The following is an 18,402-nucleotide window of genomic DNA, read 5'->3' as shown; positions in this document are numbered from 1 at the left end:
ATTGGGGGTGAAGCACCGAAGCTAAAGGTCGCGACCTTATAGTCAGAGATTCCAGATGGTCTTCTAAAGATTTGGTGATTTTATTTTCAGCAAATTTTCTGTTGAAAATTTTGCCTTGGATGATGTTGAGTGTTTTGTGCATTTCCATTTTTACTGACTTCGAGAAAATAAATTGAGGAAAAACAAGTAAGAGTGCTATATTCGGCTGTGCCGAATCTTATATTCCCTTCAAAAGATAAAGATTTAAAACACAAAAATAATTTTGTGTAAAAAAAAACAATTTGCTGGCGAAAAAAAGGGAAGGACTTTCGTTGGAATGGTCTTTGAAATGCCGTTCATTGAGATCCCTATTCTATATGTACATCACTTCGTAATTGAGATTTAAGTCAAAATAGGTAAACAAAAATTGGAGTATTCGTGGTTTTTACGTATATCTTGTGGGCCGAATTTTCCGATATGGCAACCGATCCAGGACTGTACCCGATATATTGAAGTATCAATAATGTTTGTAAGTTAATTGTGGTTTTCGGAAAGTTGATTTCAACAGGCAGACGGACATAGCTATATCGACTCCGATATTTATAACGATCCAGAATATATGTACATACATACGTACATACATATATACATTATAGAGTCTCAAATGAAAAATGTGGAAATTTCAAACGGAATGACAAACTTATATATACCCTTTCCACTCATGGTGAAAGGTATATAAATGATGTTAAAGTGGCGATTGCTGTATTTATAATACCTGAAAACAATTATGAAATAAACATCTATTTATGTATTTGTTTCTTTATTTTAAGATATTTTTAAATGTAAAACAAACGAAAATGAATAAAATTAAACAGAATCAAAACAAAGCTTAACAATTTGTAAGTCTTCGTTGGCAATTGTTGATTTTGTTATTTACATATATGCTTTTTTAGCAATTACATTTACAATAGTATATATAGTAGTAAAACATAAAGAATAAACATGCGTAATTGAACAGCTTATTACAAGACTACTAAAACCACTTAACATTGTTGAAGTGCATTCAGTGATTTTGTACCGTTGTTATTTTACGATATAACCAATTATAATAAACATTCTCTTTGCTGTATTCTTTTTCATCGGCATTAAAACATTCAGATATGTTGGGTGGACATATATTCTCCATATTGAAATAGAAGGTCGACTTTACTTCACGTAATTTATTTTTTGAACTCATTGTAATGCGTCGTGAGTGTGGTTCCTTACCTGTCAAAAGTTCACGTATATAGTCGGCTGACAATTGTATTTCCATTTCATCGGTCAATGAATCGCCGATCATATCGACAGTACGTGGTGTTTTGCGCAGCAATTGATCGCAGACCTCATAGTAGACACGGCTCAAATTCAAATGTATATGAATCATTAGTAAATGTTCTAGAGTACAATGAATTTGCAATAGTTTTGCCAGTGTCTTAGCACTTTCATGCTCATCAAAGTTACTATTTTTGAAACAAATTATATCGTTTTTCATTTGGTTGCCAGTACTTTTGAAGTCATTATGCAACAATGTTTTACGCATGGCTGCATTGTCTTGCATAACAGCATTTCGCAGGGATTTACGAACATTTGGCACAACTGCATCATTTTCTTTGTTATCGTGGGCAAGACTGAAAAAGAAAATATGAAATATTAAATATCAGCTTTAAGTACATGAACATTTCAGAATACCTTTTATTCTTTAAATCATTTGCACTGCAAACTTTACTCTCAACAAATATGTATTCATAGTCTTTGTATAGTTTTTCCAAACCAATTTCCAACAATAATTCCAATGGCTCAGAACCCGAAAGACAAGGTATAGCTAAGCGACGATTTGCCACCTCGGTAATGATCTCGGCTAAACGGTTTTTATTTGTAGGAGTATTCTAATAAAATGTTAAAAATAAATATAGCACGTAATGATGTATTAGTGTAATTTACCAACAAATTGAACAAAAATAAGAACAAATTACTTTTGTATTATCTGTCAATGCTAATTTTGATCAGAAAGTTAAAATTATTATAAAAAAAATGTTCTTACCACAATATTACAACGGGCAGCACATTGAAATAGTATATTATAAGCCATTTTTAAATCCTTATAAGATGAGCATTCTATAATATAATAAAGTATTGATAAAGAAATACAAATAAATATGAAGAAATACAAAAATTTTCGAGAATCACTGAAACTGAATTCAGATAGTTTGTATTTCGTAATGAAAAGTGACACACATGGGTAGAATAAATCAAGAAACAAGTAAGAGTGCTTGTATATTCGATTGTACCCAATCTTATATACCATTCACCAATGTATACTTTAAGTTAAATATGGAAAACAATTATTTGGTGAACCAACAATGTTGTTATAAAAAATTGGTGAAAACAATTATAAAAAATTGGTGAAAACAATTTTTTGTGAGAAAAAACATGTTGGTGAAGAGAATCCGCTATTTATAACGATCTAGAATTTATGTATATACTTTATGGGATCGCAAATGAAAAATGTGGAAACGATAAACTTATAGTGTGAAATTTGTGGTTACTAATCTTTCATCTCTAAAAGTTAAAAAAAAAAAAAATTTTAAAAAATCGATTTTTTTAGTTTATGTATGTGTATATATATATCCGGTACATTTTGATTTCAGATAACTGCCGCAATGTATGAATATCATAAAAATGTGTTTTATGATTACATTTAGCTTGATACACTATAAACGTGGGGACGTTAAAATATTTTGAGGACTTGCAATTTTATAAACCAAAATATACTTTTAAAACCTCAAAAAATATGCTTAAATAAATATTTTAATACACGATGATACTTCCCAGAGAGTTCTATGAATTGGTATCATTTTATTTACAAATAAAAAGGTGTTTTTAAGAATTTTTTTTTTAAATTTTAAATTTAATTTTGCGCGCAATGAAAAAATTAATTAAAACTTTTTTTTACATATTTTTGGTAAAATTTTTGATTTTCCACATATGAATATATTACGAAAACCAAGTACATAATAATTTATTTATTCTGTGTGGACTTAGAATTTGCACAAATAAATTAAACGAATTAAGATCTTGTATACAAACCTAAAATCCTTCATATATCCAAATTGACCAATTCACATGCGTTGTATTGTTGTTGTATAATTTTTTAAATTGCATTGTTTAGATATTTGCTTAATTCACAACAATTTGTATCGTGTATCTTGTATTAAATACATTTTTTGTTTATTAGTTTGTAAACACCCATTGTATATTGTATGAATGTTTTTGAAAGAGTAGTGTGTATATGGGTACTAAAACAAAAGTGTATAAGTGTATATAATTTTTGTATGAAAATTTCCAACAACAAGCTTACAGTATTGTATTTGAATTCAATAATACACTCGATACAATGATATAAGGGGTTTTGTGAATTCAACAATTATTTTGTTTTTAAAAATATTGTTTAAAAAATATGTTTGCCATACAACGATACAACATAGGTTGTGAATTGGACAAATATAAGTATGTAATAATCTTACGTTTTAAAATGTCCCACAATTTATCGGTTAAGTCATTAAGACGTCTTATTTTAGCATTTTGTATAACATCCTCAATATCACGTTCTGCACCACTACTAGCGTCTATTTCGGATATTTCGGTCATAACTTTATTGATGTTTTCACGTAGTTCTACCATATCAATACCACTAGAAAAAAAAACAGATAACATAAATGGATTTAATAAACTTTACTATAATAATTTAATGTATTATGGAAAACACGTAATATTGCTACAGCTATGAACATATAAATGGCACATTTTACCAAATGTTCTTACAATACAATATCGTAAATACTATTAAAGGTATTTATAGACGGTAATACTGAGTATATATTTGTCAAAAACTCAAGTATCATAATATAATTTCATCGTCTAAACAAAATTTGTATTAGATTTTCAAAAAATACCAATGATTTTTTTTGATTTACAGTCGGTATTCAAAATTTGTTTAAAACAATTCAAAAACTTTTTATTTTCATATGTATCGGTATGTATTTATAAATACAAATAAGGCAAACAAAAATGTCAAGGAAATATAAAATATAAATAAAGTTTGCAGAAAAATATGAACCAACAAAGAAAAAAAATATTTGTAATAGTATCATGTAAACAATTAATGTTTTTTTCGAAACGATTTCTTGACATACCGAATGCTTTCAATATTTTAATTTTGAAAAGTGTTAATACTCAGTATTGTCGTCTATAAATACCTTAACAAACACAATTTGTTTGGTTATTTGCAAAGGTGTATCTTTAATATTAATATAAACATAAATTTAATAAGCAGAAAAACACAATCTTTAAAAAAAAAATCATTTTAATATTGCATTTGTTGGTTTTTTGGGATTTAGAAATATTTGACCATTAATATTTAGTGCTGTAGCCTATGTTTTTGATAACAGCTTCGTTCCTGTGACCCATATTTTCCACTAGTTTTTGGCATTTTGTTTTGGGTAAGTCATACCAAACTTTTACTGCTGCCGACCACAGATCGTCCATATTTTTATAATTTTTGCTGGCTGGCCAATCTAAAACTTCGATCATCTCTGCACAAAACCAAGTGTTCGGCGTCATTATCTTGTATTAATTAACATGGAATCGAAGGCATATGGCTCCATATGGTTTTTCATAATATCTAAGTACTGAAACTTATCCATTCTGCCATTGATTTTGATAAGGGGACCAACGCCGAGAAATGTACGAATGTTAGAAATATACATATTCTAATACGACATGTTTAATTGTTTTTTCTTAAAATCTGGAAAATCGATCGGCAAACGTCATAGAAATTCGGACCGACACACGTTGGGTTCAAATGGTATTAAAGTGGCGATTAATTGAAATTTAGAAATAAAATGTTTATAATAAATTTTGGTATATGGTAAAAGTAGATAAAATTCTACATCACTGGCTGTAAAAATAAATCAACTAAGTTGTTTACTTTCTTTTCAGTGAGCGATCAAAGTTAGCAAATTATTGCTGTTTTTAAAAAAAGTGAAAAAATTGGAAATTTTTACAATTCAAGCGATTATTGTTGGTATTAAATCTATTATAAGTAAATCTTTTATAATGGAACCTTCAACACCAGGTATTCAAGTATATAGTAATTTTTTTTTATAAATTCATTATCATTATCTAATAATGATGTTGTATAATGTAATACATATGTTGGAGTTTAAGCTTTGACTTTGTTCAATTTTATTATAATAGTTATTCACCCCTATCGGCAATAACATGTGAAATTTTGTTCCCATGAAATATCCATTTCCCTCGAAGGGAAAATTGCTATCGGGAATATCATGATGAACTTTACATTCACAATAGTTGATTTTGTTCGTAACAGCTGTTTATTGTTTACAAAATTCCATCTAAAAATTTCACAACAAGGGGAATTTTTTTCACGTGAACAAAGTTGATGAACGAAAAAAGGAAGAGGGAAAATATTTCATGTGAAATGTTGATTCGCGATAGGGGTGATTTAATTTATATCATAATTATTTAATTTATTTTATACTTAAATTTTTTAATGTAAACTATTTTTTTAAGTAGAAATTTATAACCGGTTATGGCCAATAGGCTAGGTTGTTGAAAATAAATAATAATAAAAAAAAAAAAATTATGTGTATATATTTTTAATAATTTTTTTTAAAAAAAGTTCCAAAATTGGGATAATTTCCGCATTTAATGGGCCACAAGAATTAAGTTAGTAATAGTTGAAATTAGTTTTATAGATTTTAGAATAGTATAGAAACTACGGCGTCTATGAATTAATCGCCACTTTGGGTACCATCGAACCCACTGTGCGACAAGGGAATTATTGTCCACTAAATTTTCTTTTCACCAAAAATTTTTTTTGGACTAACATTTTATTTCACAAAATCGGATTATATTTGTTCAATCTTTTACTAAAGGTGAAGGAATATAAAATTCGGCACATATGTACTAATATGGCACTCTTACATGTTTTCTGTTTGAGTTGCATAACTGTTAATTATTTCATTACAACAAAATTTATTAATAGCTAAATACATAAATTTACATATCAATATAACAATAAACTTGGAATTATTTCCGAATTTGGACAAAGTAAAAATAATTGCTATGTTGACGTCAAAGTCTGCCAAATATTACAACAAAATAATCACCTGTACTTGCAATATTAGTTTCTTTAATTCCCCAGATCATGTTATCGTATACCTAACGTAACCAAATGGTTTTACCAAAAGGCAGGCTTTCGATGTAAATATTATGAAATGTAGAGGAATTTTGAAAATGCAAAATGCGGGATGTATGGTCTCGTTAAGTTTAAACCTGTCTGTGTTGCCAGAATTATCTACACATAATTGACTGAACATAATAGTGACTACCGGCTACAAATAGAATGCACATTATCATTTTGAGATAGAGCTTTTGAAAAATGAACAAAATTCAATTTGTTTTGGTAAACTATGGCTTTACTAACAAGGATAAACATTCACATGAAATGTCTGGAAAAAATAACGAATAAAAATGTGAACATTTTGTTGATGTTGTAGCAGCAGTGGTTGCTGAGTTGAAAGCTCTTGGCCGAGTGAACTCGCGTGATGCCGGTGCGTAGAACCGACTGTCGTCGGAATTATGTTGCGACTAAATGTGGTGGTGGCAACTGTGTTTAAGCTTTAAGTACTCTGTGTACACATCATACCCATATGTATTTCCATATGCTTATGTGTAGGTAAAAGAATTATAAGTACATACACATTGTGTATGCACAACTTTTAATTATAGAAAAATCTAAAAACCATTTTAACATGGAAGACGCAGAAGAAATTAAAAAGAAAATCACTGATGGAGTGTACAAACTTAGAAGAAAACGGAACGGCAAGAGCATAATATGGAATTTTTTTTCTGAAATTGAAAAAGATAATGGCTCGATTTTGGATGAAAAAGTATACTGTGAAGGATGCCAAAAGGTTTTCAAGTATACCAAAAAACAAACATCAAATTTGATTAAGCATAAGTGTGTTCACTCACGGCCACGCGAGTCGAGTCCTGTTGTAGCAAACACAAACGACAAAAATGATTGCTTTGAAGACTTTTTCAACTTCGTTATTGAAGATTGTAGACCCTTTAGTATTGTCGAAGGTTATGGCTTTCGAAAAATGATTGAGAGATGTATAAAAATAGGTGCTAAATACGGTGAAAATGTTGATTTGGAAAGTCTTATTCCCAGTGCAAAGGCAATATCTGAAAGAACTAAATTGATAGCTGAAGAGAAAAAACAAGAAATTAAACCGCATATACAAAATTTGTTAGAGAATGGAGAGGCTGCAGTTACCATTGATTTGTGGACTGATAATTTTATTAAAAGAAATTTCTTGTGTGGCACTTTACATTTCCAAATTAATTTTGAGCTTGTGGACATTACTTTGGGGATGAAATCCATGGATTTTATGTCCAATACAGCATATAATATAAGAGAGAAATTAAACAGCCTTTTTGAAGAATTCGGTGTAACTAACATGTCGAATGCGGTTTTCGTTACAGATAGAAGAATGAATATTAAAAGCGCTCTAAAAGACGTCACAAGATTAAACTGTTCTGCTGATTTATTTTCTAATATCCTCAATGATGCTTTTGAATTAACAACTGAATTGAAAGCAATTACAGAATCCTGTAAACAAATTGTAAAATATTTTAAAAAGGCCAAAATACAACATATGCTGAAAAGCACTTTAAAGAGCCATTGTCCGACAAGGTGGAATTCGAACTTTGCAATGTTTAAATCAGTTTTTGATAATTATGGAAAAGTGAATAAAATTCTTGCAGACAACGCTGAAACACGCAGCTTGCTCAATTTTAACATGCCTCTCCTGCAAGGGTTAGTGGAAATATGCAACGACTTTGATATTATTTTCAATAAACTTCAAGGCAGTACATCTCCCACACTCTGTTATGTAATTCCTTCTATTAACAGAATTCAACTGATTTGCACTAGTAAATATATTGAAGAAGATGGCATCGCAGCCCTAAAGAGAAATATTTTATTGCAGTTGGAGAAATGGCGCTTAAATTTAAGTATTTGGCACAAAGCTGCTGTATTTTTATATCCACCTGCCATAACTATACAGCCAAATGATATGTTCGACATAAAAGAATTTTGTATGGAAAAAATTATAGCCGAGAAACAAAATGATCTCTCTAGCATCTCCTCACAAGCACCAGCAACACCGCCAGACTTTAAAGACTTTGTGTTGCCACTTTCTCCACCACTGCCAAATTCCTCAGCTGCACTAAGAAACCTAAACTATCTTCCTGGCACTGTTGATGCAACACAAGCAACATCGGCAGACTTTAATGACTTTTTGCTGCCACAGTATCAACCAATGCCAAGTACGTCAGCTTCACAAACATCTGCAAGTGATATAAGTTTCTTTTTCCCTAATCTTGTTAAAAACGAGACACAATCCATCCCGGAAAATGTAAGGGATGAAGTCGAGCGTTATGCTAATGAAAACGTAAGGCTTACTGATGACTTCGATGTAATGCTATGGTGGAAGAACAATTCCAATAAGTATCCGAAGTTATCGAAACTAGCAGCAAAAATATTATCTATTCCTGCTAGCAGCACAGCATCAGAGCGTATATTATCCTTGGCGGGAAATATTTTAACAGAAAAGAGAAGCAGACTAGAACCAAAAACAGTCGACAGCATCCTGTTTTTAAATTCTGTATCTAACAAAACGCTCTGGTAATTTTCTATAATTTATGAAATTCTTTTTAACAGTTTTTTTCTATGTACATATACAAAAGTAATTAATAAATCGTCCTTAAAGTACATATCGCTCATTTGCTGCAACAACGTCATAACTCAAAATCCGGGTGTTTTGAACTGAGTAATACAAAATATGCGCCGTTCTTTAGTCTTTCATATAGTTTTATCTGTTTTAAGTGTTTTTCGTTGTAAATGTCAAAATTAAAATTCATGTTTTCTCGTATATTTGACAAGATTTGGGTTAAATACATATTAATATCTACTATTTAAATAAGGTTGTATTTCTGAAATCGCATGATTTGTTGAAAATTTATTTAAGAAATAATAAAATGTCATAAAACATTCAAAGCCGTTTTTCTCGAAACAACTTTTTTTGAATTATGACGTTGTTACAGCAAATGAGCGATATGTAAAATGTGCATCAAATTTATTACGAAGAATTTAAAATCTATTCTGTTAAGTTTCCTCGAAAATCTCGACTATAATGTCGTGAAATAGTTTTTCGCTTTGTCTTGCATAATTGAGATGCATTTAAAAGGGGACAAATTATTCGGTTTTTGCAAAAACGTTTCCAGTTCGAGTTCTCATATAGCAATTCTGTTGTATTGGAGTCCATGAGTTCGAAAATACTTATAGTTTTTCTCGATTACTTCGTTTATTACTTTTTTATTAACAAAAGTAGAGATAAACGATATTCTCAAAGTTACAACTTAAAAAAATCATAAGTCTATCTACTCATTTTAATATTTACATTGAAAATTTTCTAAAACAAAATGGTTTATCTACCGTAAAAATGCGAATAACAGGTTTTATTTTATAATTTATATTTTAGGGAATAAGTAGAAGCCTATCAATCATATTGTAGTAGATCGATTTGTTAACTACTCACTAGTTAGGGAATTAAACAGTTTTTTGCTTCTGCTGAACAATCAGGGTTTTGCAGATACATATATGCTTGTACTGTACAATTAATCATTTGAAAAATAATTTCATTTATTTGTGAAAGTCTTAAACTTACATGCCACATGAATAACTAGGTTCCTTTGCCACATCTGAATTTTCCGATTGTTTATATGAAATGATTTCATCACGTATAGCCATTAGAATACGCAATTGATTAATAAAATCCTCTGTCAATGAGGTGCTATCACCAAAACGAAATGTTTGTTTTAGTATGACATCACAACTTCTCAGTTCTATTAATGATGGTGTCACTGAATTTGTTGTCCAAGAGCATTTTATAGAAATATTCGATTTGATATGATATGTATTTTCAATTTGTGTTTCAACACGAACATCTCTGCCAACTAAGGCATAGTGCTGCTGCAACAGTGATTGACTCGTTACAGCATGCGATGCTATAATACCCATATAATTGATAATGCCTCTGGTGTTTTGGCTACGTCCAAATTCATATTGTAACAAGAGAGTCTTTGGAAAATCTGCGCACGAACATAAGAACCACACAGAGCCAATAGCATCTGCACTTGTTGCACATTTTTGAAAGTCTTCCAATGTCATAATATTTCTGGCCTTATCCACAGATATGCCCTTGTGATATTCTTCTTCGGGTTTCCATGGATTTAAAGAAATCAAGTTGAGTTCTAAAGACATATCGCCTATAGCGTCCACTTCGCAATCATCTTTTAAAGGGCTGCCAGTTAAATCTAAATCAACGTTTGTGGATTTTTTTATGTTCAACTTGGAAGGTGAAACAAAGTTCAGTGTTTTTCCTTTTGAACGATCCTGGAAAGATGTAAAACATTTCTAAGTAATTCTAAATGCAACAAATCACTGATTAAATACCTCCACATAAAAAAGTATAATCTTCCCAGGATTCTCGGCAGCACCAACAATGTTGTTTAAATAAGTTGGAGATGTGGAATAAGTTATCATATAATTCTCTCCATATTTCCGTAATAAATTTGCATAGACATTAGCTAAATTTGAAGACATTTTCGTATATTATTTATTGTTTTTAAATATAAAAAAAGAGAATAAATAAAAAAATGTCTATAAAAACAAACAAAAAGTACGGCGGGTAAATTTAAATGTTTTCACAACAATGCAGGGTTTCCAAGTAATTTCATTGCTGTCTCCAACCATAGAAATAATATCCCTAAAAATCGCCAAAAAATATTTTTTTATTAAATACAATTTTTCAGAAAAATTAAACTAATAAATTAATTGGTAAATAACCGAAGCCTCAATTCTTATGAATTAATAAGTTTCTTTTTGAAAATTGTCATTCAATTAGTTGAAAAAATTGGATTACACTCCATCTCGTAACACATAGTTTCAGATTTTATGTTAAATTAGTAGTGGTATCTTCTGTAACCAGATATTTAGAATAAACGAATAATTTTAGAATATTCACTGGTATTTAATTTCATCATCAAAATTTATTTTGATCTGCGCATAATATCTCACAATTTTAAAACTTTTTGAATATACTGATCTGGATTTAAAATTTTTATCAAATTAAATGTCTTGGAAATACATAAGTATTTTAACTATCATTAAACATCTATATTTTCTATCCTAAGAACGTGAAATAAAGTTCACTTATTAATAATTTACTGTCATTATCGAGAATACATATAAAATTTAAAAATTTTATCCTAAATACTGTACTCTAAAAATCGAACTCCGTGGAGGAGAGAACTCCGTGTGGAGTTCAGGAGTCAAGTTTTGACTTTTAAGTTTTAATACACTCACAAACAATTTTTTTTAAATAGCTCAATTTTGATTGTATTAAATAAAATTCCATGGAATAAAAGAAGGAGCCATGATGGCGAATTCATCACAGAATTTGGATCTGGTTATGCTATGTACGCGGTAGCGTTAATGCCATAAAATTATCTAATTAATAAAGCCAATTGGATGGGTATATTTTTTCTGCGTTTTATTGGCGTATATTCAGAAATTATAACTAAAGTCAGAACTATTAAAACAGAAACTAAAAAATAGCTCATAGATAGTTGTATATCTTATTCACATTTCATAACTATGTAGCTTAGTTACTGCTTTGACATTTAGAGAAAACAAAATGTTTTTCTAATATACTCCAGTAATTTAAATGGCTTATAAAGCTATTAACGAACTATTTTTGTTCTCTAAAATCAGGGCACACTTAGAGTGTGCCCTGTCTAAAATGTACATACAAAATTTATAGTTTGTTACTGCTTTGACATTTAGAGAAAACAAAATGTCGATAATATTTTGATTGATATATACTCCAGTAATTTAAATGGCTTATAAAGCTATTAACGAACTATTTTTGTTCTCTAAAATCAGGGCACACTTAGAGTGTGCCCTGTCTAAAATGTACATACAAAATTTATAGTTTGTATGTAAATCAATTAAAATAAGGACATGTAAAATTATGTTATTCAATAGAATGTTAAATAAAATGAAATCAATCAGCTGTTTTTTTTTAATGTATTAGTTAGTTAGCATTTAGTTACATCTTTATCCATAATTAAGTGCTAACTAATGGTGCTGAAAGTAACCAATATAAATAGGTACTAAAAAAGTTATGAATATGCGCCATTGAAAGATTTTGTGACCTCTGGCAACTCAAATGAGCACATGTTGCCAACCTAAGCTTCAATCAAATTATTAGCAACGCTGTTGTGGTATACGTCAATTTTTTATATTATTGTGTTTAATTTTAATAGCCGCACGTGTATTTTGTTTTCGAAATAGTTTTAAAGAAATATGACCGATTTTGAGATGCAAGACAGCGATTCAGAATACTATTCTGAAGATGAATCTGAAACAGAGGTAATTTATTAAAATATAAAATCAAATAATGATTAAAATTATATATTGAATACTTCACACAGTTGCAAGAGGCTTTTGCTCGTGGGGATTTGAAACCTGGACTCAATATTGAATTTCAAAAGGGAAAAGATAAAATAAATAACATTGTAAGTAATATTTGAATTATTAATGTATGTTCTCAGAAAATACTTACAAACTCAATAATTTCAGCCCAAAATTTTAGAAAAAACAGATGAAATTAAAGCAGAATTACCATGGGTAGAACGTATGGACATGGTTAACGATTTAGCACCATTGGCACCAGAATTAGCAGTTGCTCTAGAAAAACACGAACAAAAAAGAGCCAATTTGTTTAAGGGTAACGCAAAAATACACTATGTTCGACCTGAAGAAGACCCAGTACTAAATGATTTCAAGCGTGAAATGTTATTTCATCGTCAAGCCCAAGCTGCTGTTATTGAGGGCATAAGACGTTTACATGAGATGGGTATTAAAACAAAACGTCCCGATGACTATTTCGCCGAAATGGCAAAATCTGACGAACACATGCAAAAGGTACGTTCCAATTTGATGGCCAAACAGGAGGGTCAAGCTAAATCCGAACGCATCCGACAAATCAGAGAACAACGTAAAATGGGCAAAATGCTGGCTAAACAAACAAAGGTGCAGCGTGAAATGGAAAAGAAGGATATGTTGGATAAATTGAAGAAGTTCCGTAAGGGAAAATTGAAGAATTTAGATTTCTTAGAAGATGCCAAAGCACTGGAAGCAAAAACTAAAAAATCTGCTTCAAAGAGAAAAGACCGCAATAAGAAATTTGGTTTCGGTGGCAAAAAGAGTGGATCCAAACGTAATACCAAATCATCAGCTGCTGGTCTTGAGCGGACAAAATTACCTAGAAGTAGAGTAGGCTCTAAGGCTGCACCGGGTAATAAGCGTGTAGGTAAAGCGAGACGGATGAAAATGAAATCTAAGAAATAAATTTTTAAAATAGATTTAGTATAAAATAAACAATTTCTTTTTATTCTAAGAATTATCACTTAATTTGATATGAAAAACAATAACTATTTTCGTTTGATTTAAATATATACATAATAACATAAAAATAAAGTTTGAGATTCATTTTGCAAATATCGGAATCTACAGAATAAAACAATTTTGGGCCCATATAGCTTTCGATGTTCTCTAGGTATGGTGTGTTCTAAAGTATGATTTCATGGCCTGGGTATTTTAATACCCACTTCGGCATTAATACAAAATGAATACAAATTTTATTTTTCGAGAAAAATTTAAAGACATTTTGAAGAAAATCGTCAGAAACTCGATTTTATTATATTCAATTCAGGAATACGTATCATATAATATAAGAGATTTTTGTGCATTTGTTATAACTTCACCAAAACCACGGCAATAATTATGAGGAATTCGTTCCACTGCTTCAACAACACCCACACGAGAATCTAACTATAAGAAGTTTTTTGTGTATTTGCTTATTTTCAGAGCTTATTGATACTCTCCGAAGACCATAGAAGCTTAAATTATGTATGTATACTAAAATATCAGTTGCTCTTCACATCCTAATGAAGTCAGAATGGGCTTCGTTTTGATTATTAGCAAATTTATCAGAACATCGAAAATATATTATTGATACATTTTGGCCATTTATGGTAAATTATGGGCTCTAAATTAGAAAATGTATTTGTTCAAAATTAAAATTTGTACCAAAAAAAATATTTTTACAAAAATACAAAAAAATTTTATTCTTAATGTTCAATATCTTTATGTTTATTTTTCTTTTTTTTCTTTTTATGTACGATTTCATCAATTTCAACCTCCAATATTTTGTCTTTATTTTTATTTTTTTTATTTTTTAAAGGCTTTAATTCATCATTAGTCTCCAGAGGTATTACTTCCATATTTACAGTTTCCAAATTTTGATCAATTGCATCAGATTCTATTTCAGAAAGATGTTTTTTTTTCTTCTTTTTACATTTTTCAACCGTTGTTTTCTGGTTGGATGGAACATCTTCTACGGTACATTCTACTTCACAGTGTTTACGTTTCTTTTTCTTCAATTTATCGTTTTCAACAAGATCTAATTCAACTACTGCCTGTATTTTATCTTTAATTTTATTTTTCTTTTTCTTCAATTTTTGTTCTGTAAATTGTTCCTGGTTGCGCTTTGCCATCATCTTAGCCAACAATTCTGCTTCCTGTTGTTCAATTCTTGCTAGTTTTCCGCTTAAGTTTAAGCCATGACGAGCTCCTTTGTGTGCAGTTCTACCGCCACAAGCTTTAAACAATTCCTCATCCGTTAACACTTTCACTTTAGTCACCTCAATATCATTGGTATCTATTTTATCGGGATTTTCAATTTCATCGCCTAAATTGGTTAAGGTTGCTGCTTGCAAGAAATTCTCGTAACCATTTCTCATTTCACTGGATTCTCCTCTATTTTTTAATTTTTTCAGCTTTTTAATAGAGTAACTTTTAGTCGAAATTTCAACAGCATCCTCATCATCTTTTAAACCCATTTTTATTTGTTCTCCTTCATGGTTAACATTGACGTTGGTTGCGGCTTCATTAAATACCCTCTCCCACCAGTGGTTATTAAAATCGGATGCAGCCTGATCTGCACCAAAACCAGCATTATCAAATTTTAATGTGGCTCTTAAAGGTTTAGCAATCCCATCTCTCTTTTTTCCCAAACCATCGCCATCTTTCCAGCCACAATTTAAAAGGATCTTACGGGCAAAATCCATTAAATTTATTTGTAAAAATATTGCTGTTAAATTAGCTCTCTTTACAAAAATAAAAAAACGTGGAAATTTACAAATCAAAACAAACTACAATATGTAGTACAAGGCGAATTTATAATTTATAAATTCGCCTTGATGTAGTATATGTCAATCAGTTGGGTATGTTCAGTTCACACAAATAAAAGTGTGTTGTTAACTTTTCTTTCAATTGTACCGTGAATCCCAATATTGAAATTAACGTTTTTTTTTATTGTAAATGGCCGTTTATTTTTTTGATTTTTTAAAGTTCATTGATTAATTGTCAACAATCACATTTCAAGTTTGGCGTAATTTTTGTCATACCACCATTTGATGGCCAATGTTGTATATACATTAGGGTGGGTCGAATTTTTTCACGAAAATCGTAATTTTTGGCATCCACCACGTGATGGCCAATGTTGTATAAGCAATGAAATCATTGTTGTATGTCATCAAAAATATCACACAACAACCCCAAAAAATAAACCAATTTTTTTAGGCTCTTTTAGAGGCTTTTTAAACCAATATACAATTTTGGTATATTGTGGTTCCAGTAAAATTTTAAGTCAAATTGTGAATTTTTTAGATGTTCTTCTCTTAATTAATGATTACTCAAAAACGGTTAGTCCGATATTATTAAAGTAAACTTAGAAAAGCTGAACTTTACTTTAATCCATATATATATTGCGTTTTAATCGGCTCAGTAGTTTCGGAAAAATTTATTTTCTACGTGAAAATAGCAAATTTTTTTTTTTTAAAAAACTCATGAAAATCGAAAATGGCAGAAATTGTTCAGGTTAATTGCTTTCTCGCAAAGCCACATAATACCAACAAAATGGGATATCGATCATAAAAATTCATTGAATCTTTTCGAATTTATTCACAATTAGAAATTGGTGCGTGATGTTTTTATAAGTGATGGCCAATGTTGTATGTATATTAGGCCGGGTCGATTTGTATGGACGATCAAAACGTAAAAAATCGTATAGCAGAAACGCAATCTACGCAAAATTCAACGAAATTATCCCCAAGAAACCATAGGTCTAAAATCAAATCCTATCTTGCGCATTTCGTCTTTTATCCAATAAAAAAAAATATATATATACTGAAATATCATTGGATAAAAGACGAAATGCGCAAGATAGGATTTGATTTTAGACCTATGGTTTCTTGGGGAAAATTTCTTAGAATTTTCCGTGGAATGCGTTTCTGCTATACGATTTTGGTGAAAAAATTCGACCCACCCTAATGTATATACAACATTGGCCATCACGTAGTGGTTGCCAAAAATTAGTTATGTATGTCCCTTAATTTAATTTATCTTTACTAGGATCCGGTGGCCGAAATTCGAACACTTTTAAAACGCTTTTCACGTGAACGTTGATGCCGACATTAGGAACAAAACTGTCTATGATTTTCAATTAGGCTCAAATTCTACAAATCTGTTTATTACTCACCTTACTCTTATGGGTCGATAATGGATGGCAACCGAACTTCAGTTGCGTTTGCCAGAGGGCAACCAGAAATTTCTGGTTGCCATGATAGCTGCCAGTTGCCATCTGTAATACCATTTAGGCAATTGACAACGCAACTCAAGTTCGGTTGCCATCCATAATAGAACATTTTTAAGTGCCATTAAAAAATATCGAGTTCAACCATAATTCGTTTCAGCCTGGGCCTTTTCGGAAATCACTGCGCTGTATTTAATGCTCATCTGTGATTAGTTTGCGATGCTGATGCAAATCAACAGATGCTGATGCGCAGACAATGCATCAGCCAATTTTGTGATTCTTTTAACAACGAACTGCTTAAAACGAATATAGTCTGTTCTTCAAGCTCATCAGTTACTTACTAGCACGATTTTTTAAAAACGCCTTAGGCGCTTCGCTAATGAAAACCAACTCCATTTCACCAACATTTGAAAAACATTTATATTTCCCAAAAACATAAACTTCTTCAAAGCTCGTCCTATGACCCCTAGTGCTATATCTGCTCGGTGGTTTCACCTCAAATGCACTAATTTTTGTTTTTTAATAGTACATATTTATTTAAATGGTTGAGAATTTAAATACAAAATAACTTGAATTCTTTCAAGATTTTATTATGTTCTTAATAACAAATGCAATTAATGCTACCGCATTTATTTTTTTAATCCTAACCATTTTTAATGTCTGTTAATTAAAAATAAAGTCGTGTAACTATCAGGCTGCAACGCATTTCATCCGTAGTTACTATACCAATCGATTATAAGTCAAAGTTTGTGGTAGATAAATTTCTAAAAAAATTTGAAAAAGTGGTTTTTCATTCTAAAGCAAAATACGGACGGAATGGAATTATTTGCCAGGGTGTATAATAAACGATCTAAATTGTTGTCCTAATCCGAATATCCTTCCGCCTTTTTAGAATCCTGGGCGGTTTCTGCGTAACTCTATCCGAAAATGTATGCTAATTCGAAAAGATTTACATTCGAATCGAATTATTGAGTATCTCCCCAGGATTCTGAATTTAATGCGGAAATTTGTTCGATATCAATGGAACCTTATTGTTATCCGTAACTGAATGTGTAAGTATAGTCTAAATTTAAATATGTAGTTAAAGGCGTTTTGACGAACTAATTAAAAAAATAACATTTGTTTAATTCATTAAATCCATGAATTTTTATTTTCTGATGTTTCTTTATTCAAACAATTTAATTTGTACAGCAAATATATTTTTATATGTGAGTGATTACAAACATGAGTTATGTTAAGAATAGAATCAAATATCCTTTATGACCAGTGTTTCTGTTGAGATTGTGAACAGATTGTTAAAATAAAATATACCTATAGCTTATTGGTAAAATCCATGTTGCAATGTGAAATATTTTAAACAATGATGCTAACGAATGTGATTAACGATACAGATGAGCATGCACCACAATTAACCTTCAAATGTTGTGGACAATGAGAGCGCGCTAAAGGCTGCGGTGGTATTACTCTACTGTATATACAAAGATAATAATTTGTATGTATCTGAAATCTA

At 30.4% G+C, this 18,402-nt stretch overlaps 3 protein-coding genes across 3 annotated transcripts; 1 reads left to right on the top strand and 2 right to left on the bottom strand.

Moving 5' to 3' along the window:
- Window positions 1–798: 798 nt before the first annotated feature.
- Zwilch (zwilch) lies at window positions 799–10,804 on the bottom strand. The gene is made up of 6 exons (XM_065508914.1): window positions 10,625–10,804; window positions 9,837–10,564; window positions 3,543–3,709; window positions 2,060–2,133; window positions 1,708–1,904; window positions 799–1,646 (listed from the first exon to the last, which is right to left on the bottom strand). The coding sequence occupies exons 1-6, from the start codon at window positions 10,772–10,774 to the stop codon at window positions 1,043–1,045; spliced, it is 1,920 nt and encodes a 639-aa protein (XP_065364986.1). The 5' UTR covers window positions 10,775–10,804; the 3' UTR covers window positions 799–1,042.
- A 1,662-nt stretch (window positions 10,805–12,466) lies between these two features.
- Window positions 12,467–13,668, top strand: LOC135963955 (probable rRNA-processing protein EBP2 homolog). Its single transcript, XM_065515976.1, has 3 exons — window positions 12,467–12,604; window positions 12,667–12,750; window positions 12,815–13,668. Exons 1-3 carry the CDS (start codon window positions 12,539–12,541, stop codon window positions 13,583–13,585), a joined length of 921 nt encoding a protein of 306 aa, XP_065372048.1. The 5' UTR covers window positions 12,467–12,538; the 3' UTR covers window positions 13,586–13,668.
- A 691-nt stretch (window positions 13,669–14,359) lies between these two features.
- LOC135963954 (G patch domain-containing protein 4) lies at window positions 14,360–15,450 on the bottom strand. Its single transcript, XM_065515975.1, has one exon. It carries the CDS (start codon window positions 15,364–15,366, stop codon window positions 14,368–14,370), a length of 999 nt encoding a protein of 332 aa, XP_065372047.1. The 5' UTR covers window positions 15,367–15,450; the 3' UTR covers window positions 14,360–14,367.
- Window positions 15,451–18,402: the final 2,952 nt, after the last annotated feature.

This window comes from Calliphora vicina, chromosome 1 (genome assembly GCF_958450345.1).
Source record: "Calliphora vicina chromosome 1, idCalVici1.1, whole genome shotgun sequence".
NCBI classification, from domain to species: Eukaryota; Metazoa; Arthropoda; class Insecta; order Diptera; family Calliphoridae; genus Calliphora; species Calliphora vicina.
This window is presented reverse-complemented; position numbering and strand designations above follow the sequence as displayed.

Bases quoted from the DNA above. Each gene is read 5' to 3' on its own strand.
- Zwilch (XM_065508914.1), bottom strand. From the start codon at position 10,774: ATGTCTTCAAATTTAGCTAATGTCTATGCAAATTTATTACGGAAATAT. The intron at 1,905-2,059 runs GTAAGAACATTT...ACATTTTATTAG, and splicing joins CTGCCCGTTGTAATATTGTG to AATACTCCTACAAATAAAAA. The intron at 1,647-1,707 runs GTATTCTGAAAT...TTTCTTTTTCAG, and splicing joins AATGATTTAAAGAATAAAAG to TCTTGCCCACGATAACAAAG.
- LOC135963955 (XM_065515976.1), top strand. From the start codon at position 12,539: ATGACCGATTTTGAGATGCAAGACAGCGATTCAGAATACTATTCTGAA. The intron at 12,605-12,666 runs GTAATTTATTAA...TACTTCACACAG, and splicing joins AAGATGAATCTGAAACAGAG to TTGCAAGAGGCTTTTGCTCG. The intron at 12,751-12,814 runs GTAAGTAATATT...CAATAATTTCAG, and splicing joins AAGATAAAATAAATAACATT to CCCAAAATTTTAGAAAAAAC.
- LOC135963954 (XM_065515975.1), bottom strand. From the start codon at position 15,366: ATGGATTTTGCCCGTAAGATCCTTTTAAATTGTGGCTGGAAAGATGGC.